The sequence below is a fragment of the Plenodomus lingam genome, assembly GCF_022343315.1.
Source record: "Plenodomus lingam strain CAN1 chromosome Unknown contig_30, whole genome shotgun sequence".
NCBI classification, from domain to species: Eukaryota; Fungi; Ascomycota; class Dothideomycetes; order Pleosporales; family Leptosphaeriaceae; genus Plenodomus; species Plenodomus lingam.
This window is the reverse complement of record NW_027093945.1, coordinates 453,945-477,549: the sequence shown is the minus strand read 5'-3', so window position 1 is coordinate 477,549 and position 23,605 is coordinate 453,945. Positions and strand designations below refer to the sequence as shown.

Here is a 23,605-nt window from a genome sequence, read left to right as displayed (position 1 = left end):
CTCGCCGCAACTTTACCTACGAGTTGGCATACAGTTTGGAATGCGCGCATGGCGAGTACACACAAGAATCTGGCTGTCACCAGAGAAGGCGAGACATACAACAAGCTCTCTCGTCCGAGCGATTATCTCATCTCAACTACTCCCCTATTACCACCGCTCTCTCCTGCAGCTCGGCCCAGTGCACCAGCCAATAAACGAAAGCGCGGGCGAGAAGGCACGACAGGTAGCAATGGCAGCAAGCGCATAAAAGATGAAAAGGCCTTTGGAAACCTGAATCATGATGCGGCGGTGTTGGACGAGTCATGGTCGGCAAAAAGTTACGGTATGCGCACCATTCTCCCTGGAGGAGAAGACGAGGTGGAGTTGACGGGGGAATCTACAAACGAAGCGATGGCATACCTCCGTAGCGTCCGGTAAGTAAACTGGTTCGTTGGAAGCTCCTGAAGAGCTCCCACTGACATGGAATCTCAAGCTGACAGCCATAATTCAGATCGGAGGCATCGAAAATTCCGCCTTTGCTCGTTGCTCAGACTACCAACAAGGTTAACAATATGGATGACAGAGCCCTGTCCCGCAATCAAACTGGCACAGAAGATGGTGTCTTCTATAGAGATGGAGTCTGGGTAGCTTTGGATGGCGGGCTACAGGAAAGTGGTGTCGCAGTAGATCCGGATGGGCGCCGTTCTTCGCTTGAGCCGCAGCAAGGCTATTACGATCTGATACTTGCACGTTTCCAAGCTCTACGGATCAAGCTTCTCGATGCGGGCTTTCCAAGCACGAAATTTGCTGCTTCAAGGTCTCACCGACAACCACGCAACAGGGGGGCTTGGCTGGATGTGATCGATGTGAACCTTCCGACTTCAGATTATATCTGTCATTTGGATCAGTCGAGCCTGTTTCACGCCCTGGAAGCGTGTTCTGCATCGTTGGGTCGGTCTGCGAGCATATCCCGTGAAAAGAGCTGCTGGATTTGGACCTTGCTGGCCATGACAAGCGATGCTGGCACCATGAACAGCCAAATGGTTGGTAAAATCAGATATCTAGGGATGCAGGCCGCGCGGCTCAGCGCAAGGCTTCAACAGGAAGACTTTGATCAAGACACGCACGAGTCCAACGTTGGCATTCTTGACGAAGGTAAAGCCGCAAAGGATAACCAGGAACACAGCATGCAGGCTACAGACAATGGCGTTGTGTGGAAAGATGAGGCGATTGGGACCGAAGCTCCTCAGTCCCCACCACAAATGCCGAAAAAGGAAGATGGACACGAAAACCAAGGCGTCGCATCAAGTTGTAAGGGTATAGAAGCTCCGCTGTCTGACCCTGAAGGCGAGCACACCCAGACCCTTGAGCTCGCTCGCGCACGGCTGCTTGCGCAACTTGGAGACCGTCTGGTACCACCGCGGGGTTGTCCTTTAGAAGAGGAAGGGGATGCCAGAAAGGGCTTTGAGAAGCCATCAGTCGATGATGCCATTGACTGGAACACAAAAGCCACCATCGACATGATATTGACAGTGGTCGCGGAACTATATGGCCAGCGGGATTTGCTCAAATTCCGCTTGGCGTGGTGATGGCGGGCTGCCATTGGTCGTAATACGAAGCATTACCAGATAGATAACCCATGTAGTGAACAGGCAGAATTGATATCCCCCTTTGCGCCCAGTTTTTGCTGTGATCTGGATACCTATGCACGGACCATGATAAGTAGCGCTCATCTATTAGGTAGCCCTAGACATTTGCACCCGCAAGCTTGGTGGCTTGAGTCACCTTCTGCTCATGCGTTCACCCCACTTCCGCCCCGCGCTCCTCCAAAAAGTTCTACAACACACCTTTGCCGACTGCAAGAGCACCGCCGCGCCCGCACTCGTCAGTATTCGCCATCCCATACCCCGACGCCTCCTCTACGCCCGCTCCCTACCCTTGATTCATGACGATATGGGCAAAGAAGACAAGTCCAGCAAAGGTTTCAACCTGAAGGTGCCAAAGGGCACGCGCGATTGTACGGACTCCACTCCTCTATGCTCTCCAGGCTGTCTGCTAACTACTTCAGGGACTGGCGAAGATGCTGCCCTCCGCGACCGCCTGTTCCAGACAGTGACCGATGTGTTCAAGCGCCACGGTGCCACAACGCTCGACACGCCCGTGTTCGAGCTCAAGGAAATATTGAGCGGCAAATATGGGGAGGACTCGAAGCTCATCTATGACCTACAAGACCAAGGCGGAGAGCTCTGCTCGCTGCGCTACGATCTGACGGTTCCTCTTGCGCGATGGCTTGCTATGAATCCAAGTGTGCAGAACTTCAAGCGCTACCAGATTGCAAAGGTTTACCGCCGCGATCAACCTGCCATGACCAAGGGTCGCATGCGCGAGTTTTACCAGTGCGATTTCGACATAGCAGGTTCCTACGATGCCATGATCCCTGACGCAGAAGTGCTCAAAATTGCCACTGATGTTTTCGATGCGCTCAGCTGGGAATCATACACTATCAAGATCAATCATAGAAAAATCCTCGACGGCATCTTCAAAGCCGCTGGTGTTAAGGAGGAGCTGATCCGCCCCATTAGCTCCGCAGTGGACAAGCTCGACAAGGTACCCGTCGCAATGTTCATCCCCCAATGACGTGCTAACCTGTTGCAGCTGCCATGGTCCGAAGTAAAGAAGGAAATGGAGACCAAGGGTTTACCTTCAGACATCGCAGATAAAATTGGCAGCTGGGTGCAGCGAAAGGGCGGCGATGACATTATCGAGTTTCTCAAAACAGAGGAAACGCTTTCTCGATCTGAAGACGTTGTCAAAGGTGTCAACGATATGGAGTTGCTATTCGCGTACTTGGATGCCTTTGGTGCTCGAAAGAGGATCTCATTCGATCTGACTCTTGCTCGCGGACTGGACTATTATACCGGGGTCATCTACGAGGTCGTGACAGAAGGATCGGCGCCCCGTACAGATGGCAAGCAACAAGAAATCGGTGTTGGTAGCGTAGCAGCTGGCGGCCGATACGATGAATTGGTCGGAATGTTCAGTGGCAAACCCATTCCTTGCGTTGGCATTTCTTTCGGTATCGATCGCATCATCAGCATCATGAAAGCCCGTGGTCAGTCTACCCAGCGTGCCAAGGATGTTGACGCCTTCGTCATGGCTTTTGGTGGCAAGGGCTTTACTGGTATGTTGACTGAGCGCATGCAAGTTGTCCAGGAGCTGTGGGCTGCTGGGATAAAGAGCGAGTTCTCTTACAAACTCAAACCGAAACTTCCTCAACAGTTCAAACAAGCAGAGGTGGCTGGTGTTCCGCTAGCCGTCATTCTAGGTGAAGAGGAACTGAAGGAAGGAAAGGTCAAGATCAAGGTGCTAGGAATCAAAGATGAGAACAACCCCGAGAAAGATGGTGTGCTGGTCGAGCGGAGCAACATGGTCGCCGAAATTCAGAAACGACTGGCTGACTCCTCTTGAACGCCTAGCCAGGCATGATTAGGCTTTGAGAGGACACAAAATAAAAAGATACCCCATAGAGTTCTCCCTCCTACTCTTTCTCCGAGACTGGCTGATCTCTCGCTGAAGTATGAAGACGTTTCGGCCACAGAATGAGCTGGTGGCTCCGCAAAATCCTCGCAGTCCATCGTCATCACAAATGCTTGTTCACGCACGACGGACAGCGCTCCAGATGTCGGTTCAAAGCATCAAGGACATCTCAGGTGACAAACGGTCGGAAAACTTCGGTAGATAGGATACCCTACAACATAGAGAGACGAAGGGCTGGGCGTTGAGCTCCGGAGTGGCATGTCAAGGTACTTGCCAGTAAATTCATGGCTTAACCAATGCCAAATGGGCCAGGGCACGGTGTGGAACCTTGCCCCAGAAAATGCAACATGATTCTTGTGAGATGTGAGACTGTTTTTCTTGCGATGGAATTTGCAAAGCTACTAGAAGAGATACTGATTGAGACATGACATGTTGATGGGGGCCTGAAATCTATATCGCACACCAACATGGACTTGATATACAGATGACAGGAACGGTATGGTATTGAGAGCTTTATGTCTACATGCCCAAGTTGAGAAGGAAAAGTTATTGTGCATTTAAAGCTTAGTAACCGTCTTTACCCCACTTGTTGTAGGTGTCGTGGAGTTCCTGTCGCGGTCAGTACTGCTGCATTGGCCCTTGAGACATGATTAAGCCTACCTTGGGAAGAGTAACATTGGGGATGACGACGACGTTCAAGGCTGAAGGAGCATCCTTCTTGATACTCGTGTCACCGCCTGGGTGGTATTGGTAGGGGCCCTCACCACCTGACTGCTTCCACGGCTCGCTGTGCTCTGCCTTGGAAACGGATCGCTCAGACGAAGCACTGGTGGGAGAACGAGCTAGTAGATGTCAGCATAGGACGGTGTACAAGCTCGCAGCCAAGGAGAATCTGGCCGGCCTTGGGGAGCTTACAGAAGTGCCACCCTGCAAGGCCAAAAACGCCGCTCATGATGGCCATGAGTACCTGGGAAGCCAATTAGCCTTCTGTTCCTCGAGTCCTATGTGGCGAACCGGCAGCCTACGTAGAGTTCGGGGTCGCGCTTCGCTCCCGTCTTGAGGGCATCTTTGCCGGCCTGTCGCTCGCCCTCGCCGGCGGCGCTGGCCCAACGGCGGAGGGCGGGGGCACGGGACACACGGGGGGCGGCGCGGAAGACTGAGCGGGCGATGATGGAGGACATGGTGGAGGGCGGGTTGTAATTGCGGCAGGGGAGATGTTGCGACGGCTGTTCTGAGCGTCTCGTTGCGGGCGCAGTGGTGGTTCGATAGATGTCGAATCTCGCACCCTCGCCAAGCTTCAGCGTGCTGCGTCACAAAGCGCGCCCTAGCCCGAGTCGGACTGGCGTCGAACGAGAGAGACCTTGCTACAACCACCACATCAACCTTATGCACCCCTTTCGCGATATCCTCGCCAGCAACGCCCCAGACCCGCCCATCTACCTGAGCCACCCTACCCTTGCCCTTGCCCTCGCTCTCATCCTCACGCTGCTTCGACCACCATCGCCCCTTCTCTTCCTCCTGCGCACACCGCCGCCAGACCGCGCCCTCCGCAGCCGTCCTCCATCGATGTCATGCAGCTGGTAAAGACTGGACCTGCGCCCACGACTTGCACCTGCCAGCCATGACCACGCCCGATCAGAAGCGCAGCTCGACCGGCAGCCGCGTGCTGGGCATGACGGGCCCGCCTGGAGAGCCCGGCCTGCCGCCGTCGCGTCCGTCGTCGATTGCGACCGCCAACTCGGGCAGCCAGAACCGCTGGTCGCAGGCCAGCCCTCCACGACGAGGCGGCGGCGTTCAGAGCGGCATCAGCGTCGCTGGCAGTCTGGGGCATCAAAGCCGCCCCACGACGTCTGCGAGCAGAACTCACGTGCCGCTGGCTGCCCACGGCTTCTTCCGCCCCATGAGCTCACAGCGACTCCAGCAGCAGCGCAACCAGCGACCGACCTCACTTCTCGGCCACAGCTCTGTCTACTCGCAGGGAACACACGAGTCCGGCAGTAATCCATACCGCCAGAGCATCGGCTCCACGACGCAGACGATCCGTAACGGGCCCATGCTTGGCCTCCACCACGAACTGGACCAGCACCCCCCACCCTCGCGCGGCACCGACATCACCGACAGAGACATGCCAGACCGGACTACGGCCAACACTACGCCAACGGGCGCAGAGACAGTGCGCAGTCGCGGCGAAAGCATCACCCCACTGCAGCGGCCTCGGCCTCAGCACCTCGACCTGACGAATGCCCATGGCCACGATGTTGGCAATCTGCCCACGCCTGGCAAGTCACCCCGGTCCTTCTCCAGCTTCATGTTGTCCAGTCGTGATGGCCGTGCTGCCCAGATACGACCCCATCAAGGTCACGAAAAGCTTACATCAGCGGAATCATCCCCCAGGCTCGGGCGCAGACAGCCCGTCAAAGAGGCTGTCAAGAGTGGCTTGGGCAAAAATTACCAGTACTTCTCCGGCAACACCGTCTTTTGTCTAGGCGGCCGGCTACAGAATACACGTGATCGACCTGTGAACGTGGCTACGGCGATAATGATCATTCTACCTGCCGCTCTTTTCTTCGGTTTCTCGTATGTATATTCTCACCTCTTGGTCAGGTCTGACTGCTAACCAAGTCCTAGAGCGCCATGGTTGTGGCTCCATGTTTCTCCATCGATACCCATTCTCTTTGCCTACTTGTTCCTCGTCTCAATATCTTCCTTCATCCATGCTTCAACTTCTGATCCGGGCGTAAGTTCCACTCGTAGTCTATGTGTTCTCCTCGCTAACCCTGCCAGATACTCCCGCGCAATTTACATCCCTTTCCCCCACCTAATCCTAATGAGGATCCCTTGAGTCTGGGACCTCCCACCACAGAGTGGACCATGGTCGTATCCGCGACGGGTGCTAATGCTGCCATGGAAGTTCCGACCAAATACTGTAAGAGTTGTAATATCTGGCGCCCCCCACGTGCGCATCATTGCCGTGTCTGCGATAACTGCGTCGAGACCCAGGATCACCATTGTGTTTGGCTGAACAACTGCGTCGGACGCCGGAACTACCGCTACTTCTTCGTCTTCGTTTGTGCTACAACACTACTAGGACTGTTCTTAGTTGGGGGTAGCTTGGCACACATTCTAGTGTGGCGTGCGCAGAACAGCGCGTCCTTTGGGGAGGCAATTGATCGATGGCGTGTGCCATTTGCAATGTGTCTTTATGGTCTCCTGGGCTGGATGTATCCTTTCAGTCTTGGCGTATATCATCTATTCTTGGTTGGGCGGGGCGAAACAACTCGGGAGTACTTGAATTCGCACAAGTTCCTCAAGAAAGATCGACACAGACCGTTTACTCAAGGCTCGGTTTTCAAGAACTGGGTAGCAGTCTTGCAACGACCGCGACCACCGACATATCTACATCTCAAGCGGCCATATGAAGAGGGCGACCAAAGATTTGGCCCACGGAACGGGAAGCGCTCGGCTCCTCTAGCTGCAGAGCAGCAGGGAGGCGGAGTGGAGATGCAAGATGTGCGAGCTTCGGATGGTTTCCAAGGACCGATGGGTAGGGCTGTTCGGAGTACGACTGGTCCGATTGTAACGTAGTTAGCATCAGCGGTGCATACAGTATAACGGGCCTAATATAAACCTGGCCCGCGCCCACCCAGACTCTCTTGCAAGCGATCAGTATAACAGAATACCAAATGTGTCGGGAATCCGCACCCCTCTACTGCCCCCTGCATAAAGATGCAGTGTCGTTTGAGTAGGTGCCCAGAGTCCAATATGACGATCGCGAGCCCCTGGTGAGACCGCCATGGTGACGGTGATGAGACTTATATAGGCGTGCAATTATGCAAATGCTGCATGTTTGTGGAAACAAGTGTAAGAAACAAAGCCGCAATGGCCAAGAATCCCGTCCTAGGAGGTGGATGGAATGCGCGGGTGGTGACACTGGACCGATGAGGAACAGCCTAATTGGTTGACAGGGTTAGTGTTTACCTCCTCTCCAAGCCTCCTACCTTACCACCCTTCAGTCAACCTTCTCGTTTCCAACACCCTATCGCACGCTGATGCATGCCCGCCAATCACTGCCGGTCTGATTGATAATTTTTGCGCGTTCCCAAGGCTGTAAGCAGTGTGCTGCGCGTGCACTTTGCCAGTGTTGCTGCGCGAACGCTACACCCGCCCTAATCGTCGACCTCGTCCGTCCGCGCGTCAGTGGCTCACCTTTCAACACCACACGCGCGACGCGTTCTCCAACCTTGTGTCTTCGCTATCATGGCGGAGCGAGATCTCTCTCCGGACTCGACATCGTCGACGCTGTCCAACATCACCGTCCAGACGGACAAGCAGGCCGACGTCCGGGCCATGTCTAGCGCATCGCCCTCCAGCTCGACGCCTCCCACGAGTCTTGACGACGGAGCCAGCGTCCTCTCCGAGATCACTAAGGTAGAACAGACGGTCGAAGTCCACGAGGAAGCTCCACTTCCGACGCCCTCTGGAGGGACACCTGGCCCGGCACACTCCACCCCGGTCGCACCCGTCAGCGAAAGCCGGAGACCGGCCAGGAGCTCGCGCAAATCCGTTACGACCTACAACGTGCAGATTCTCGCCGGTACGGCCATCCACACACCGACAAAATACCTCGAGAAACATCATAAGAATGTTGTGCATGGTTCTCTGGACGCCCTTGCTCTCCAGGAGAGGGTCACATCTGCAAAGAAGAAGAAGAAATCAAAGCCACTCAAATCTGAGCAGGCTGACGCCAATGACCCGGCCGAGGAGCAGCTTGCCACAGAAACAGCCCAGGCCGCACGTCGTCGCACCTCCTCGAGAGTCACCGACCTTCGCAGGGATGTCCTGCGCAACCAGTCTAGCATTGTCGATGCTAGCCCCTCAACTGCGTCAGACCAGCGAACATCACTTCACACCAGCCTTCGCAAAAGTGCTTCGAAATCTCACTTAAAATCTAGTCAAGTCTCGACGTCGGCGCTGCCACTGAAACGTCAGCGAGAGGATACCGACGCTGAGCCCAACGCTCTGAGGGACCCACTAGAAGAGAAAGGACACCTCAAACCAAAGATGAAGGTCTGGCTCAAACAGGGCCTCTATGTCGGGCAACATCGTGACTTTGACCCTCGCCTCTCAGAAAGCCAGAATCGTGCCAAGAAGAAGACAAAGAAGGCGAAAGACAACCATGCTGCTCTTCCACTCCCCATTTTTGCTTGCGATCGTCTCTTGAACGAGGACCCTCGGCATGTGTTTCGGGACTTCAAGTTACCTTTCGACGTTTACAGCCCATTACCAAGAAAAGTAAAAGTGGATGGGTGGGTCAAACTAAATAAGAGTAAGCGCTCATGATTAAACCCCATATTCTTCCTAACATCCTATAGATAGATTCATCGGCGACGCTAGGGAATTCTGGAAGCCCGACAAGCAAGACTCGTCCCAGTGCTACTGTGGTCCTGAGGATGGTTGTGGAGAAGCATGCCACAATCGAATTATGGCGTACGAATGCGACAGCACAAATTGCCGACTTTCTCCGGAGCAGTGCGGTAATCGTCCATTCGCGGAGCTCAAACGACGAGCCAAAGGAAATCGGTACGACTATGGTGTTGAGGTTGTAGACACTCATGACCGTGGCTTTGGTGTGAGAGCTATGCGAACATTTGAACCACACCAGATTATAGTAGAATATGCTGGCGAAATCATCACTCAGTGGGAATGCGAACGGCGGATGAAGCAGGTTTACAAGAAAGACAAGGTAGGACGCGAGTCGATCATTAGCATTACACGGCATCTAATCGTTCGCAGTGCTACTATCTGATGAGTTTTGATAACAAGATGATCATCGACGCAACTCGTGGCACAATTGCACGCTTCGTCAACCATTCGTGCGAGCCCAATTGCGAAATGATCAAGTGGACGGTTGGTGGTGAACCTCGTATGGCCCTATTTGCAGGTTCGCGTGGGGTCATGACTGGAGACGAACTGACATATGACTATAATTTTGAGTAAGTATTGCATACTCGTAACCTAGAATGCACAGCTAATTTATCAGCCCCTTTTCCCAGAAGAACATTCAGGTGTGTCGCTGTGGCACTGAGTCTTGTCGCGGTGTTCTTGGACCGAAGCCGAAGAAACCTATCGAAGAGAGGCCTGCTTTGCCATCTCTCCACAAGGGCACAAAGCGCAAAATCCATGATAGTACTGGGAAAGATACTGAAAGAAATCGCAGCTCTCTGAAGAAACGAAGGCTAAAACTTTCGACTTCTTCTACTGCTAAAGCGCAAAACGCTTTATCACGGATAGAAGTAGCTCGTGAGCGAGCCCAGAGAGTGGCGCATGAGCACACACGTCAGATTGCTTCACGCGAAAATCGTGCGCTCATACGATCGACCTTAGAAGTCGCATCAGGCCATGCAAGTTCCTTGAAGTCACGAATGTCCAAGCTACACTCGATCAGAGCTACGCGTCATCCTGAAGTCAAATTCCCTCGAACAGCGCCAAAGACTGTACCATCGAAAAGATCCGCAAAAGTTTCACGTCTACAATCTTCTACACGGCAAGCGTCTACAAAAAAAAGGGCCTCGAATAAAGAGCAATTGGATGTACGCCCCTCAACTCCAGTAATAGAATCCATTCCAGATACTTCCATTCTTGGAATGGAGACATCTCCAAACATCACACCCGCGTCTCTACGCAGCGCTGGACGAAGAATGCTACACCCTACAACTTCCCCCCCAAAACGATCTACACAAGTCAGTGGCGGGAACGTGGTTTCTCAGCGAGTCGAATTTTTGCCTACAGGAAACGGTGAGACGTCCACTGCAGAACACCAGGACTTTCAGCAGACTTCTCCTAATTGGGGACGTACCGTAACCTTATCACCAGAGGCTTCGAACAGTCGTACACGGACCACGAGAAGCCGGCTCACGCGCAATATTTCTGCGACTTCCTAGCATTATTTCCTCGCACATTGTATTCACTAAGGAACCAATAAGAGAAGCTGCTCAGTGAGCAACAGTTCCATGATAGTTGTTCTTGCATTCTGTCGTATGTCCTAGAAGTGGTGCGCTTGGACATGTGATCACTTTTCATCTGTGCCAAACTCTTCATAGCATGAGTCAACACATTCTGATTAGAAGGTCGACGAAAGCTCCGAATTACATAGAAATTTTGGTGCATATTTCAGCGCAATTATTCATTCTCGATGCAAAAATCTGTGATGGCTTACTCATTCAGACTCGTTTCCCATTTGTTGATGCCCACGAGAGTGATTTTGCAAAGCTGGGGTCTATATATGCTGACCACGGCGCGTGGATGTAGGTACGCACTATCACATCATGTACCGTGTATTGTTCACTATCACAACTAACACAACTCAGGTGAAAGGAACTATGACACTTCCTTTCTCAACGCATTTATCTCACTCTCTAGCACACTACATTGGACCGACGCGCTAGTCTAGACATTATTACTTTTTTATCGCTCTGACTACCCTCATTGAAAGGCTGACTTATAATATTATATCTAGATAAATATACTTAGCATATACAGCCGAAGAAATACCTATGAACTCGATGAAATTTCGCCTGTTTAGAAGGTGCTGGAAAGAAGGCAAATGTCACGAGGAGTTACGGTAACGAGAAATCTTAACGTACATGATGGCGAGGCTGGGTATTTACGTGCTCTGTAGAACGAGACTTTTTTTGGTTTTGCTATAGCATACGCATACCTTAAGGCATCAATAAGTGCTTTTTCAAAGATAGGAAAACGTGCGCTTAGCACTAGGGTGTAGATATATGTGCCATACCACAGCAATTGAATTCTGGATGTGGTTCTACTTGTAGGTAACTAATCAGTTTGAGCTAGCACACAAACTAGTATGAGTTCCAGGTATGGCCATCGTCACACCGCTCCAGGCTCCGAGTTCCTCACCCTCGCAGTATGGCAACACCTACGCTCACCAAATACTTGCTCAAATTTCCAAAACGGAATAGTTACCGATTTCATCAAATCCGGACCTTACAAAGTGTAACAGCCTCTTCACGCCGAAATGCCGATTTCGCTTTCGCCTTCGAGTAAGCCATTGCGGCTTGCCATCCCATACCACCGCTGACGGTTGTCAGTATTGATGGCGTATTGCTTCGGAGCTCTGATGCACTCCCTCGTGCACAAAAAACCCTATCGTATCTTCGGGAACAGCGCATCCCTTTTATCCTTCTCACCAATGGTGGGGGCAAGCACGAATCGGAACGTGTAGCCGAGCTTAGCATCAAGCTCAAAGTTCCCATTGATACTAGCATGTTCGTTCAGAGCCACACACCCTTCGCCGACATGGAAGACCTTAAAGGCAGGACTGTGATGGTTGTGGGAGGGGAAGCAGACAAGTGCAGGACAGTCGCCGAGGCGTACGGGTAAGGAATCAGTTGCTCGTTGACGCTCCGGCTCCGACTCACATTCTACAGGTTCAAGACGGTCGTTACCCCTGGCGATATCTTGGCCGCCCATCCAGAAGTATGGCCTTTTTCCCAGCAGCTGCTTCCGTATTACAAGACCTTTGTACGCCCACTGCCTGCGCCCATTGATCCTGCCTCACCGTCAACTTCACTTCGTATCGACGCCATATTTGTCTACAATGACCCGCGAGATTGGGGCTTGGATGCGCAAATTATCAAGGATGTGTTATTGTCTGAACAAGGTATTCTTGGAACGTTGTCGGCAAAGGTAAGATTCAGTTCAGATGTTGCAACCGCGGTATCCGCTGATCTTTGCTGCACAGAATGGTGATGCTAGTCTGCCCAATCGGGGCTATCAACAAGATGGACAACCGCCTCTGTATTTCTCTAATCCTGATCTCTTGTGGGCAGCAAAGTATCATCTCCCCCGGCTAGGTCAAGGCGGATTTCGTGAAGCCCTGGAAGGGATATGGGCAGCACTCACAGGAGGCAAAGCGCAGGGCATCAAATTGCAGAAAATCATTATGGGAAAACCATATCAGCCCACCTATGAGTTTGCGGAAAAGCTCCTTATTGCGCACCGGCAACAATTGTTACAACAGCCGCAAGATGCGCTTGGCCATCTAAGACGCGTCTACATGGTTGGAGATAACCCTGCTAGCGACATTGCTGGTGGTAACAATTACAAAAGTCCTTTCGGGACGGATTGGGCCAGTATTTTGGTGCAAACAGGTGTATACAAAGCTGGCACGACACCAGCCTATCAGCCGCGGAAGATTGTAGGCGACGTATGGGATGCGGTCAAGTGGGCTACTATGGAGGAGAAATGGGAAACCTGAGGAGCCCTAGTCTGAATTATCGCGAAAGCTTCTCAATACCCGTCTCCTCGTATCACTCATGCTACAGCAATCATCTGAGACCGCATTACGCCTCTAGCAGGAGTTTGGTCCTTCGATCAGACTCTTGAGGCAGTTCCATCCACCGTTATGTAGGTACTATTCATTCGGCCCTCTTGTCCTCGGCTTAGGGAAGAGTGATCGACTGTGTTAGTCTACATTCAGTCGTCGTTAGACGTTTTACATGGTCATTAGTGAGGTTCTTGTGAATTCTGCACGCTGACGTTAAAGGACGACAGTCGCGACTTCCAAAATGAGCAGCGACCCCAGCTTCACCAACTCGATCTCACCGGCAAGACGCTACTTCTCTTGCCAGACATCGCTCTGTTTGCTATTTTCCTGCTCGTTTTCTCGCATCTTTCTTCCCGCGCCATATCCTTCGGCAACTTCCTCTGTTTTCCTACCACACAGCTTCATTCCAAACTGGCGACGAAAGCAGGGTCCCGCAGTGGCCGGCGTCGTAAGTATTGCACAACTCCCAATAGCGCTCCAAAACTGTTAACACCCCCCTCGCTCTGTAAAAGAAGATCTAAGATGAGAGCAGATCGCCGTGCTCCCGCGCCCGCTCACACCACGAAGGGTAGACTTCCACCACGCGCGTCAATGCAGAGCAATGGCGTTGACCATTCACACATCCGTGTGATTCCCCATCGCGGCAATAGTGGCAATACCGAGGACAAGTACGATGATGGCATACCGACATTCCGCTCGCCGTCTCTACAGTACGCCTCTTTACTTACTCCTCAAACACGTATCTACGAGAATTCCACGGCAGAGTCGCTGTCACAGGTCAAGACGTTCGCAGATATGGCTCGACGCTACCATAAAATAGACGATAAGTTCGACAGTGAGCAACTGCTTTCCAACCCTGGACCTCTCGGTAGCATCCTCAAACTTCAGTCACATCGCAAGACCTGGCAACCAATGCGCACGAGCGATTTAAGCCACTGTGAGAACGCTGAAAATGATGCTTGTGAACCTTCATTGGAAGTTCATACGTCTACCCATGAGTCTGGCTACAATCACATTGATCTAGCTCTGCCTGCGAAGCCTTCGTTGCACTCTCAGATCCAGTCGATGCTCGATAATAGCACGGCTACCTCTCAAGCCTCCGACACATTCTTTGGGGTGACGGGTGATGAGAATCACATGAAAGCATTACATGCTATACCTGGCCACAGCTATGAGAGACTGTTTGGAAAGCTCCCTGATCTTATCCGCCTTCACGAGCAGACTGGTGACTTCGATGGCCAAGTTGTTTTCATTGGCCACCCGAATAGAGATGTTTCAGCCCATCAATGGTCATCTAATTCATTTCAATGGATTAACATTGGAAAATATGCTCATGTCCGTGGAAAAGTGGAAGGTCCACTTAGTTCGGATTGTCTCAGGCAGTACGATGTTTCTCATCACCCCATTGAATTCTTCAAGTGTGCTGCAAAGAACCGAGAAAGACATGTTGTCGAGAATGGAAGACAGGATATAATCACTCAATCCAGCATGTCAGCGTCTACGTACGCCGACAGGGCAGCCAAAACAGTCCCGATAGACAGCTACCCGTCGACACCAGAATCGTCACATAATACAATCACAAGGGAACAACTGGAGGACCCATTTATCGCGCATAGCAAATCTCTTATCTCAGGTCAGACTTTACTCGACCGCCCCAAAGCAAGCAAAGTGAAAATCAACGGCTCATTGGATTTCAATTATGAGTTCCCTTCGAGAGCAAATACATCCGTAACCCCGGGGCGCACCAACACAGAACACCACGGAAGCAGTGTGCCAGAACATTTGCTGCAGAAAAAATTGCTAGAAGTTACCTTTGGCGAGGATGCCGGGAGTTACATGGGAAACAATGTGGGACGCCTCCCTACGCAGCAGCAAACCTCAAAATACGCTTCCCTACACAATGTAGAGGAGCACTGCATACTTGAAGAAAATGTCGTCAAACCCGACTTACCGGTCTCATATGCGCGTGCGTCAATCGCAGGTCATGTCGCAACTCTGAACGTACCGAATTTCTATGCAACGGCTCGGTCTCTGTTCCCTGCGTCGGGACTCACAGTGGCGAATCCACGGCGAACGGGGCTAAATGTTGCTAAAATAAAAGGTTCTCAATCGAAGATGCATGCTGCAATTCCAGAATCAGAATCTTCTCACTCAGAAACGGCCCCTATTAGCCCGGTCGCTGTCGCGCTCATGTTCAGCGACCCTGATGGTGTGAAACAGTCTCAGGATTACGAGATAGCAAATGGGTTCAGCAAGCAAGCACCTACTGTTCAGAACCTGAAAGGACCCTTTTTCACGGACACGAAACCGACTACCATAGACCCCACTGCGCAACTATCGCTGCATATTGGGGAAGAAGAAAAACTCTCTACTTGGTTTCACGATGGACATCGCCCAGCACGGCAACAAGCATATGCTAAAAGCCTCATGTTAACAGCGGTCTCGCTCGGAAGAGTTCGAGATCGTGGAGCTGTTGGGGAAACTGTGGATTCCGAGCCGTTCGCTGAGTACAGAAACACGCCTGCTTTTGTTCGTCTTTATGAAAATCTCTTGGAGTATGTTGACGAACGTCGCAATTGTACAGAAAGTCCCTACTTCGCGCGCGCCTGGAAGAAAGAATCACAAGGCCCTGGCATCAAGTGCGGCAGCAGCTATGTCGACAAGTCAGCCCCTGGACAAACTAGAGCAGAAGGGAGAGGAGGCTATCAGGCAGCACGATACGGGAACCGCAGCAGAGGTTGTGTCTAGTTCTTACTGTACAAAGCACTCTGGCTCGTCTGTGTGATAGCATGAACTCCAGTCAACCTGAATGATGGATGAAGGTAGAATCGCGTAAGGCTGTTATTTCCATGTCATCCACAGCACCTACCACCATTGGCGACTCCCCCCATCCCAGGTTAACCGGGATACATCCTAATAGGGACTAGCGGGTAGGGTAGATATAGCCATCTCCAGGTTCTTCTCCTATGGATTCTTCAATCAATACTGTCTCCTCACATCAAAGGCCACTGTACCTTCTACAAGATAGATGCACGACCACACATGATATCAAATCTGCAATCAGTGTTGCGCTAGGTATGGCGGATGCGTGCAATATAATCTGGATGTATATAATCTCATGTTCCAATGCACACCCAGCTGATAGTAATAATATGGAACAGTGAGACAGTGTGAAGTCGCTCGGGCTTATCGGCGTTACTGGTACCGGTAACCTTAGATCGAGGCCAGTGGCGTCATGCACACTGGTACCTTCACCTCAAGCCGCTGCTCACCAGCACGGCCAGCCTCGACTTTTACGCGAGCGGGCGCCTGCTCCGAGGTTTTCTTTAGCTGCTGTCGTCATGTCACCCAACAGCTATCTACCTGATGAGATATTGCTGGAGATTGTATCTCACATCGAGAGGTGGAATGTCCGCGAAAGGCAGGCTTCGCTTGCAAGGTTCTGTGCTGTGAACAGGTAATGTGGACCTTCAGACGTATAGTTGTGGCTGTGTGTACTAATACTAGCAGGCAATGTTATGATGTATGTGGAATCATATGGGATACTGTTTCTCCCAGGAACCAGACCTTAACAAGAATTCTCATTGACAGACACGATCTAGGTTGCCATCCGACCACTGTACCAATCACCCTATCTCTCAGGCCGCGCCTACGAACTCTTCGTGCGCACAATCTGTCCCTCAGTACTTGCACACATAAAGGTGAATACATTCATGTCAAATATCCCGCACCATCGCCTCATCACGACAATCTCATACTAATACCCAAGCCTCCAAGCCAACATCCCTCTCCTCCCTCGTCCAGACCTTAGACCTGTCAACCATCGTTCACCAAGGCACAAAATCCACCACCGCACGGCTCTTAAACCGCACAAAGGCCTCTCTGACTACCTTCATCGCACCGCAAGCTTCTTTTGCCATAAATTGCTGGGCGTCCCTGTCAAAATGCACACATCTGCGTGTTCTGGACCTCTCCCTCGTCAGCGAGCAAATCAACTTTCAATCCCTGAACCAGACGCTCCGCCGACTCAGTGATTTGCGCGAACTTTGTCTACCGCGGTGCAGTTCAAACTACGAGGAAGGCAGCGGGACATTGAACGTACGCTGGCCGCCACGGCTAGAACGCCTAGCCTTGAGCGGCAGCGTGAGCGGGAAATTCCTCTGGGACATTCTGCGCCAGCCCGAAGCCTTCCCCCCATTCTTCTACTCCCTCGGCATCCTGCACTGCCCCGGCCTCGACCACATCAGCATCCGCCAGCTCACCTCCAGTCTCGCCGCCAGCCTCACTACCCTCGAACTCCGCAACCTACCTGCCATCAAACAGGGCCGCTTCAACGCCGTCCTCGATTGGTGTCCCCGGCTCCAAAACCTCACCATCGCCCTCGATTACATCGACACCCGCTTCGGCCATATGCCCCCTTCCTTCTCCACACACACCCACTGGCATCTCGCTCGCCCGCTGCAACACCTCACCCTCCTCACCTCGGGCAAGTCTGGTGACCCAGATCGCAGCTTCACCGCAGACGACCTGTACACGCTAATTGACGAGCGCTTCCTCGGTCGCCTGCGCTGGCTGCACATTGCGCGCAGCACCGAGTGGGAGGCTGAGAACGAGGGCGCCGAAGTCGCCGCCCTCGAACACTTGTTGTGTGCCGAGCTGGATAGGGAGAATTGGGAGCTCAGGCGCTGGCATTACGAGGGCTTGGCGGGCGTGCCGGAGGGAATGGGGTATGAGCAGTGGATTGAGGAGACGGGCATGGGGAGGCGCATGAGGCCACATTTGAAGATCTTGACAAATCGTTGAGTGTGGTAGGGTATGAGTTCCTGACTTCTTTTTGCATATCCTCGGGAGTACTTGTAGATGGATCACTCTTTCATATTTCATGACTAGGATGGTCCTGCCACGGATGCTGATCATCGACATCATCATCATCATCATACCAACCCGAGAAGAATTGGCGCGAAAGCGTATAAAAATTGTGGGCAAAGAATATTTCCCCATCTAATCCCATGCCACCAGAGAAAGATGCCGCATTACCAAAACACCAAAAGCATGGTTGTTACAGCATCTCACCAGGTAATATCTAAAGTACTAGTGTAGTAATTCATCAATGATCATTACATCCAAACAAAAACCCTTGCACCGCCATTTTTTCTCAAGCGCTACCACTGGCCTTGCTACCCTGAACGGCACCGCGTACACCTCCCTTTCCGCCAACCTCACGGATAATCGTGTTTATGCTCAAGTCGGCAGCAATGTTGATTTGGACCTCGACCTTGGCGCCCTTCTTGACGCCACGGATAGCAGCCTCAGCGAGCGTCTGGCCCACCTTCCAAGTCTTTTCCCGGAGTTCCTCCTCCTCTTCCTCGCTGTCGTCGTCGCTGTCCTCACTATCATCCTCGGCCTTTTCGGCCTTGGACTTGGGCTCAGGCTTGGTGACCTTGATGTGTCGCGAACCCTCGACAATCTTGATCAAGACATCGCCGCCTTCTCTGGGTGTCGCGATCGTGGCTGTCCGCCTGACGGGTAGCGAAGTCTCGGCCTCGACAACGGCGTGGAAAACACCGTGGGAATCGTCGCCGGATATGCAGAGGACGCCGACGGCGGTGGAAAGGTGTGGGGTGACGGTGACCATGGGGTGTGTGCTCTGCTCAATGTCCTCGAGCTCGAACTCTTGAATCAAGCTGGCCTGGATCGCAGCACCGCGGACAGGCAACTCAGAGGGGTTGATAGCGGTAGACGATGTCGACGGGGAGAGGACTCTAGTGCTCTCTGGGAAGGCAGAGCGAACCGCAGATGCGACCTTGGGGGTATGCGAGTTTCCACCGGCGAGGATAATCTCGGAGATGTCCAGAGGATCGAGGTTAGCCTTTTCGACAGCGTGTGTAACAAGACGTGTGAAGGCCGAGAAGAGCTTGTTGCCAAGCAAATCGTATCGCGTGCGGTTGATGGTCGCTGTGAAGTCAACACCACCGAGCAAGCTCTCGACGGAGAAGCTGGCGGAAGATCCAATGGACAGGGCCTTCTTGACTGCCTCGCACTCAAGCTTCATCTTGGCCAGGGCACGCTCGTCCTCCCGGGGGTCGCCAACAGTCTTGTGCTTTTTGAGGAACTCCTTAGCAAAGTAGTCCATCAGGACCTGGTCGAGCTTGAAACCGCTGACCTCGTAGTCGTGGAGGGTAGCGAGGATGGTGTAGATGCCACCGCGCGAGGCCAAAACAGCCACATCAGAGCGAGTGCCACCAAGATCAGCAACAACAATGATCTTGTCTGCCACCTTCGCACCAGGACGGGCGTCATATGCGAGGACTGCGGCCGTGGGCTCATTGATGAATTGCAGGACTTCCATGCCAGCATCCTTTGACGCCTTCTTCAGTGCCTCCTTTTGTGCGTCTGAGAAGTTTGTGGGAACCGTGATGACGGCGGCATTAACGTCTTTTCCGAGATAGGCAGAGGCAGAGCTGCGTAGTCTCTTTAGGTGTCGTGTGGTGATCTCTCCAACGGAAATGGTGTTCTCCTGGTCGGACTCGGTGTCGCGCAGGGTGAAGGCTACATCGCTGCCGTTGTCTACGGGGTGGGCTGACTGGTGGCATGGCGAGGGGTCTATTGACTTGAAACTGGAAAGTGTCAGTCTTGCAGCGCGTAAGGCGAGGGAGATTGAGGGTCTCACTCTTGGCCCAAGAAGTCGCGGAAATAGGCAGCCGTGTTCTTTGCATTGCGAATCATTTGGCTCTTGGCCTGGTTGCCGTGTAGTTCCTCACCCTCGACATATGACAGCGCGGAAGGAATTTGGCGGTCTGGACAGTGTTAACATTGCGAGGCCAGCCTTTGTTTGGCGGGGTTGATGGCGCACCTCCGTCTTCGTTGGCAATGACTTCTGCCTTGCCATCCTGGGTTGTCTTAGTCTCTATAAGATTCCCGAGGGAGAAGAATCTGAATGACATACACTAGTGGTGAAAGCAATGGAACTGTACGAGTTGCCAAACGAAATTCCGATTGCGACCCGCGACGCGGGGTCTGTCTGTTCACTCATCGTGTCTGTGGGCGACTGTGTGCTCGAATCGTCTCCGAGGGTTCGTGTGTATAGTTGGGTGTTCAAGAAAATTGGAGAGAAAACAAAAGATCTCCAGTTGCACTTGAAATGCTCTCAATTTGGACTGTTGGTTGTGTTGTGTGGCAGATGTCCAGGTTTCGTTCTCCAAAAAGCTAAGAAAATTAAAAGTCCGCGCGAAAAGCCTCTCGAACACAACGGCGCTAAGTCGACTAGTGGGGAATCCCCAATCGATTCCATGTTGTAACTTATGAGCTCATGTCCAGCGACAGTTGTCTTCTGCGCAACACTCTTGCTTACGACAACCATGGCGACGACCATTGTATTACCGGGCGACGTCATCCCGAAGAGCTCATTACCCTCAGGCACAGGCAAGAAGAAGACGTTGAAACTCGGTCCCGGCCTGCGACACATCCCACCAAACACAGTCGCGACCACCATCGCCGGCGCATTAACTATAGACAACAAGAAGAATGCCGCCGCCGTCGAAGCCAACACCGGTCGGGTATGTGACTGGCTCTTCTTTCCACTCTTGGCTCATCGTCATGCTCCCGAAATGAACTGTGCTCTAACATCTGCAACAGTACACTCCTTACACTGGCGACCTAGTAATAGCAACCGTCTCCTCCTCAGCCGCCGAAAACTTCAACTGCCTCCTCTCCCCCCACACCCCCTTCGCCACACTCCCACATCTCGCCTTTGAAGGCGCCACGAAGAAGACGCGGCCCCAACTCCCCCCTGCCTCCCTCGTATACTGTCGCGTCGCAAGCGCGGGCAAAGACCTGCCTCCCGAGCTGACGTGCGTGGATCCTTCCACGGGTAAAGGCGATGGTCTGGGCCTGCTGAAGGGCGGCATGTTGTTTAAGATTAGCTTGGGCATGGCGAGGAGAATGTTGGCGGCGAAGGGCGGGCTGCCGTTGCTGGAAACGATGGGGTCGAAGGTGGGATTTGAAGTTACGGTGGGGAGGAATGGGCTTGTGCATGTTGAGGGGGGCAATGTGAGAACGACGTTGGCGGTAGGCAGGGCGATACAGGAGGTGGATGAGAAGGGTTTGGGTGAGGAGGGGCAGAAGAAGGTTGCTGCGAGTGCACTGAAGAATATCTGAGCGGCGTCCAGCACTCGGAATCGCAAAGAAGAGCACGACAAGTTGCCTAGAATCTGGTACCGTCTCCATGAGCATGACTCATGGGAACTAAGGGGCATTTTGGAAGCCGTAAACCTGAGCATACGAGGACCTCGTGACTTTTCGCTCCAAGGTTGGTCAAAGGGTCGGGTGGCGCCGTTGGGTGGGCCACAGAACCACGCCAAGCAAGATCAAAGCAGAACACAGCGGACAAAGTGTCACCTCAAATGTCAAGTCTGTTGCATCGCTTGAAGACGGCGCCCAGGCTCGCAACCCAAGTTGGCGCTGAACGGGCGATGGTGAACAGAGAGCCAATTGGCGCATGTGGAATCAATGTACTCGTGCTTGGTCTAGAGACAAACATGGAAAGGTAGCAAAAGCACAATTGGATGTATCGGCATCAGCTCTTGAGTTTCTCGGATCTATGACTTTTGTTTACAGTCTCGTAAGCGTTGCCTCGTGTGATGATCTCACATGCCAGCAATCCCCCTCAACCCCCTCAACACAAGACTGAAGAAACTGCTCCTCCGGCCCATTCCATCATTCGCAGTGATCCCTCTACGGCGCCACTCTCGAAGGATCCCTAGGGAACAAACTACACATTCTGATATTCGGCAGGCCCAACCAAAACTGCACAATCCGCTCCAACCCAAACCCACCACCCGCATGCGGCGGGCATCCATACTTGAAACAATCCACATAGTCCTTTGTCCCGGCACCTGCGGGGTCAATTGGCGGGTCGTGCTTGCGCATCATCTCAGCGAGGAGGCTGGAGTCGTGGATACGCTGGGCGCCTGAGCAGATCTCCTGGCCGCGCATGAACATGTCATACGAGTTGGAGAGGGACGGGTCGGCAGGCGAGGGCATGGTATAGGCAGGACGAATAGCGAGGGGGAATTGGTCAAGTGTATAGAAGTCCGAGTTGTACTTTTCGAGGACGAGTTTGCCAAGTTTCTTCTCTTGGGGTGTGCTTTGCATATGTTAGCAATGTGTTTGTGCAGAGGCGCAAGGGGACAACGTACGTCAGGTCATCATAGTCACCGAGTTCTTCGCCAGCTTCTCGCAGCATCTTAATACCCTCTTGAAAGGGGATCCTGGGCACCTTGCCGGATTCCGGTAGCTTGAATTCATCGACGTGGTAGACGCTTCGGACCAGCTCAGTCTCCTTGCGGTATCGCGCGTTCAACTCGCCAAATATGAACAGCATGAGGTCCTCAAGCACGCCCATGACCTCGTGGTAGTTCTCTTGAAACTCCATCTCCAAATCAAGGCCAGTGAACTCAGTCAAGTGACGTGCTGTGTTCGAGTTCTCAGCGCGGAAGACGGGGCCGATTTCCATGACCTTTTGGAAGCGGGATGCAATCAACATCTGTTTGTAAAACTGGGGCGATTGGGCGAGGTAGGCAGGGCGGTCGAAGTACTTGAGCTCGAAGACGTTGGCTCCACCCTCAGATGCGGCACCAAGAATCTCTGTGAAGATGGCATCTCAGCAAGGTTATTTAAAATCAACATCGAATTCAGACTTACTAGGAGTGTGAACTAGGACGAAACCCTTCTTCGACAAGAACTCCTGAAACAGCGCGCAGACACCACTTTTGATCACGAAAATGGACTGGTTGATCTTCGCTCTGAGATCGATCGTCCTATTATTGAGCCTTGTGTTTAGACTGACAAGCGGTCGCTCCTCGCCTTCCTGCAGTTTATCTGCATCCTCGACGACCGCATCACTGGGTAGTGGACGCTCAGCATCCTCAACCTGCAATGGCAGGGGTACCTCGGCCTTGCTCTCGATGAAGAGCTTCTGTACATGAATCTCGAAGTCCTTGATGGTAGCACTCTTGATCGGCTCCTTGACGCGCTTCACCAAACCGGTTACCACGAGGGTGCTCTCGGTACTGATGTTCCCGCAAAACTTGACCATCTGCTTGCTCAGCTTATCGCTAGCAGCAACGACTGCCTGCACAGTGTTGAGATTCTGGCGCAGGTTGAGGAAAGCAAGCTTGGCCGACTGAACACGAGCATTCTCCACCCAGCATCTGAATGTGACTTCCTTGTCTTCGTTGCTCGCGGCATCGGCGAGATTGACGCGCGCAATGTCTGTGGGCTTGAAATCTTTGGATCCACAGAGGGGCAATTCGCCGTATGCACCAGCAGATACGTCGGCAGCGTCTTCGGCCGCCTTCTTGGAACGCTCGGCGAGCTCGCGAGCTTGGGCAGCAGCCTTCTTCTCGGCCTGGAGCGCATGTTAGCAGTGCGAACTGAATCAACTTGCATTGACCCGTCCCACCTTCTCTTTCTCCTTCTGTGCCTTCTTCAGCGCATTCTTGGATGGCGCCTCCTGCTGAGGGGCGGCGCCAGAGTTAGAGGCTGGTGGTGGTGCGTCACTCATAGTCGATCGTAGTATGAAGAGGTTCGTTCAGCCAGTCGCCTGAGAAGTCCAATGCTGTGTGGTGAGCGCGCCGACTTGACAGTTTGTAGTTAGTGGGGCATTCGAATGAATCACAGTTAACCCCGCCAACCCCCGCGGCGTCATCGCTCGGCACAACACCAACATGCATATAAAAT

The 23,605-nt window shown here is 52.7% G+C and overlaps 10 protein-coding genes across 10 annotated transcripts; 7 read left to right on the top strand and 3 right to left on the bottom strand.

The window, feature by feature from the left end:
• Positions 1-48: 48 nt before the first annotated feature.
• Positions 49-1,568, top strand: IAQ61_008459 (uncharacterized protein; the record flags this gene model as incomplete). The annotated part of the gene is made up of 2 exons (XM_003838449.2): positions 49-413; positions 491-1,568. 2 exons carry the CDS (start codon positions 49-51, stop codon positions 1,566-1,568), a joined length of 1,443 nt encoding a protein of 480 aa, XP_003838497.2.
• Positions 1,569-1,773: 205 nt separating this feature from the next.
• On the top strand, positions 1,774-3,447 carry IAQ61_008458 (uncharacterized protein; the record flags this gene model as incomplete). The annotated part of the gene is made up of 3 exons (XM_003838448.2): positions 1,774-1,996; positions 2,048-2,586; positions 2,635-3,447. 3 exons carry the CDS (start codon positions 1,774-1,776, stop codon positions 3,445-3,447), a joined length of 1,575 nt encoding a protein of 524 aa, XP_003838496.2.
• A 633-nt stretch (positions 3,448-4,080) lies between these two features.
• Positions 4,081-4,697, bottom strand: IAQ61_008457 (uncharacterized protein; the record flags this gene model as incomplete). The annotated part of the gene is made up of 4 exons (XM_003838447.1): positions 4,081-4,125; positions 4,177-4,358; positions 4,432-4,483; positions 4,542-4,697. The coding sequence occupies 4 exons, from the start codon at positions 4,695-4,697 to the stop codon at positions 4,081-4,083; spliced, it is 435 nt and encodes a 144-aa protein (XP_003838495.1).
• A 128-nt stretch (positions 4,698-4,825) lies between these two features.
• On the top strand, positions 4,826-10,819 carry IAQ61_008456 (uncharacterized protein). The gene is made up of 7 exons (XM_066098007.1): positions 4,826-6,093; positions 6,145-6,253; positions 6,301-7,092; positions 7,783-8,842; positions 8,889-9,259; positions 9,310-9,509; positions 9,557-10,819. Exons 1-7 carry the CDS (start codon positions 5,138-5,140, stop codon positions 10,455-10,457), a joined length of 4,389 nt encoding a protein of 1,462 aa, XP_065952052.1. The 5' UTR covers positions 4,826-5,137; the 3' UTR covers positions 10,458-10,819.
• A 90-nt stretch (positions 10,820-10,909) lies between these two features.
• Positions 10,910-12,796, top strand: IAQ61_008455 (uncharacterized protein; the record flags this gene model as incomplete). Its single annotated transcript, XM_003838443.2, has 4 exons — positions 10,910-11,579; positions 11,628-11,915; positions 11,967-12,225; positions 12,281-12,796. Exons 1-4 carry the CDS (start codon positions 11,446-11,448, stop codon positions 12,794-12,796), a joined length of 1,197 nt encoding a protein of 398 aa, XP_003838491.2. The 5' UTR covers positions 10,910-11,445.
• Positions 12,797-13,387: 591 nt separating this feature from the next.
• IAQ61_008454 (uncharacterized protein) lies at positions 13,388-15,613 on the top strand (the record flags this gene model as incomplete). The annotated part of the gene is made up of 1 exon (XM_066098006.1): positions 13,388-15,613. One exon carries the CDS (start codon positions 13,388-13,390, stop codon positions 15,611-15,613), a length of 2,226 nt encoding a protein of 741 aa, XP_065952051.1.
• Positions 15,614-16,206: 593 nt separating this feature from the next.
• Positions 16,207-17,668, top strand: IAQ61_008453 (uncharacterized protein; the record flags this gene model as incomplete). Its single annotated transcript, XM_003838442.2, has 4 exons — positions 16,207-16,322; positions 16,376-16,388; positions 16,468-16,566; positions 16,643-17,668. 4 exons carry the CDS (start codon positions 16,207-16,209, stop codon positions 17,666-17,668), a joined length of 1,254 nt encoding a protein of 417 aa, XP_003838490.2.
• Positions 17,669-18,020: 352 nt separating this feature from the next.
• Positions 18,021-19,898, bottom strand: IAQ61_008452 (uncharacterized protein; the record flags this gene model as incomplete). The annotated part of the gene is made up of 4 exons (XM_003838441.2): positions 18,021-19,482; positions 19,536-19,662; positions 19,719-19,755; positions 19,812-19,898. The coding sequence occupies 4 exons, from the start codon at positions 19,896-19,898 to the stop codon at positions 18,021-18,023; spliced, it is 1,713 nt and encodes a 570-aa protein (XP_003838489.1).
• Positions 19,899-20,223: 325 nt separating this feature from the next.
• IAQ61_008451 (uncharacterized protein) lies at positions 20,224-21,022 on the top strand (the record flags this gene model as incomplete). Its single annotated transcript, XM_003838440.2, has 2 exons — positions 20,224-20,421; positions 20,501-21,022. The coding sequence occupies 2 exons, from the start codon at positions 20,224-20,226 to the stop codon at positions 21,020-21,022; spliced, it is 720 nt and encodes a 239-aa protein (XP_003838488.2).
• Positions 21,023-21,598: 576 nt separating this feature from the next.
• Positions 21,599-23,429, bottom strand: IAQ61_008450 (uncharacterized protein; the record flags this gene model as incomplete). The annotated part of the gene is made up of 4 exons (XM_003838439.2): positions 21,599-22,010; positions 22,063-22,510; positions 22,568-23,273; positions 23,328-23,429. 4 exons carry the CDS (start codon positions 23,427-23,429, stop codon positions 21,599-21,601), a joined length of 1,668 nt encoding a protein of 555 aa, XP_003838487.1.
• Between the last annotated feature and the right edge of the window lie 176 nt (positions 23,430-23,605).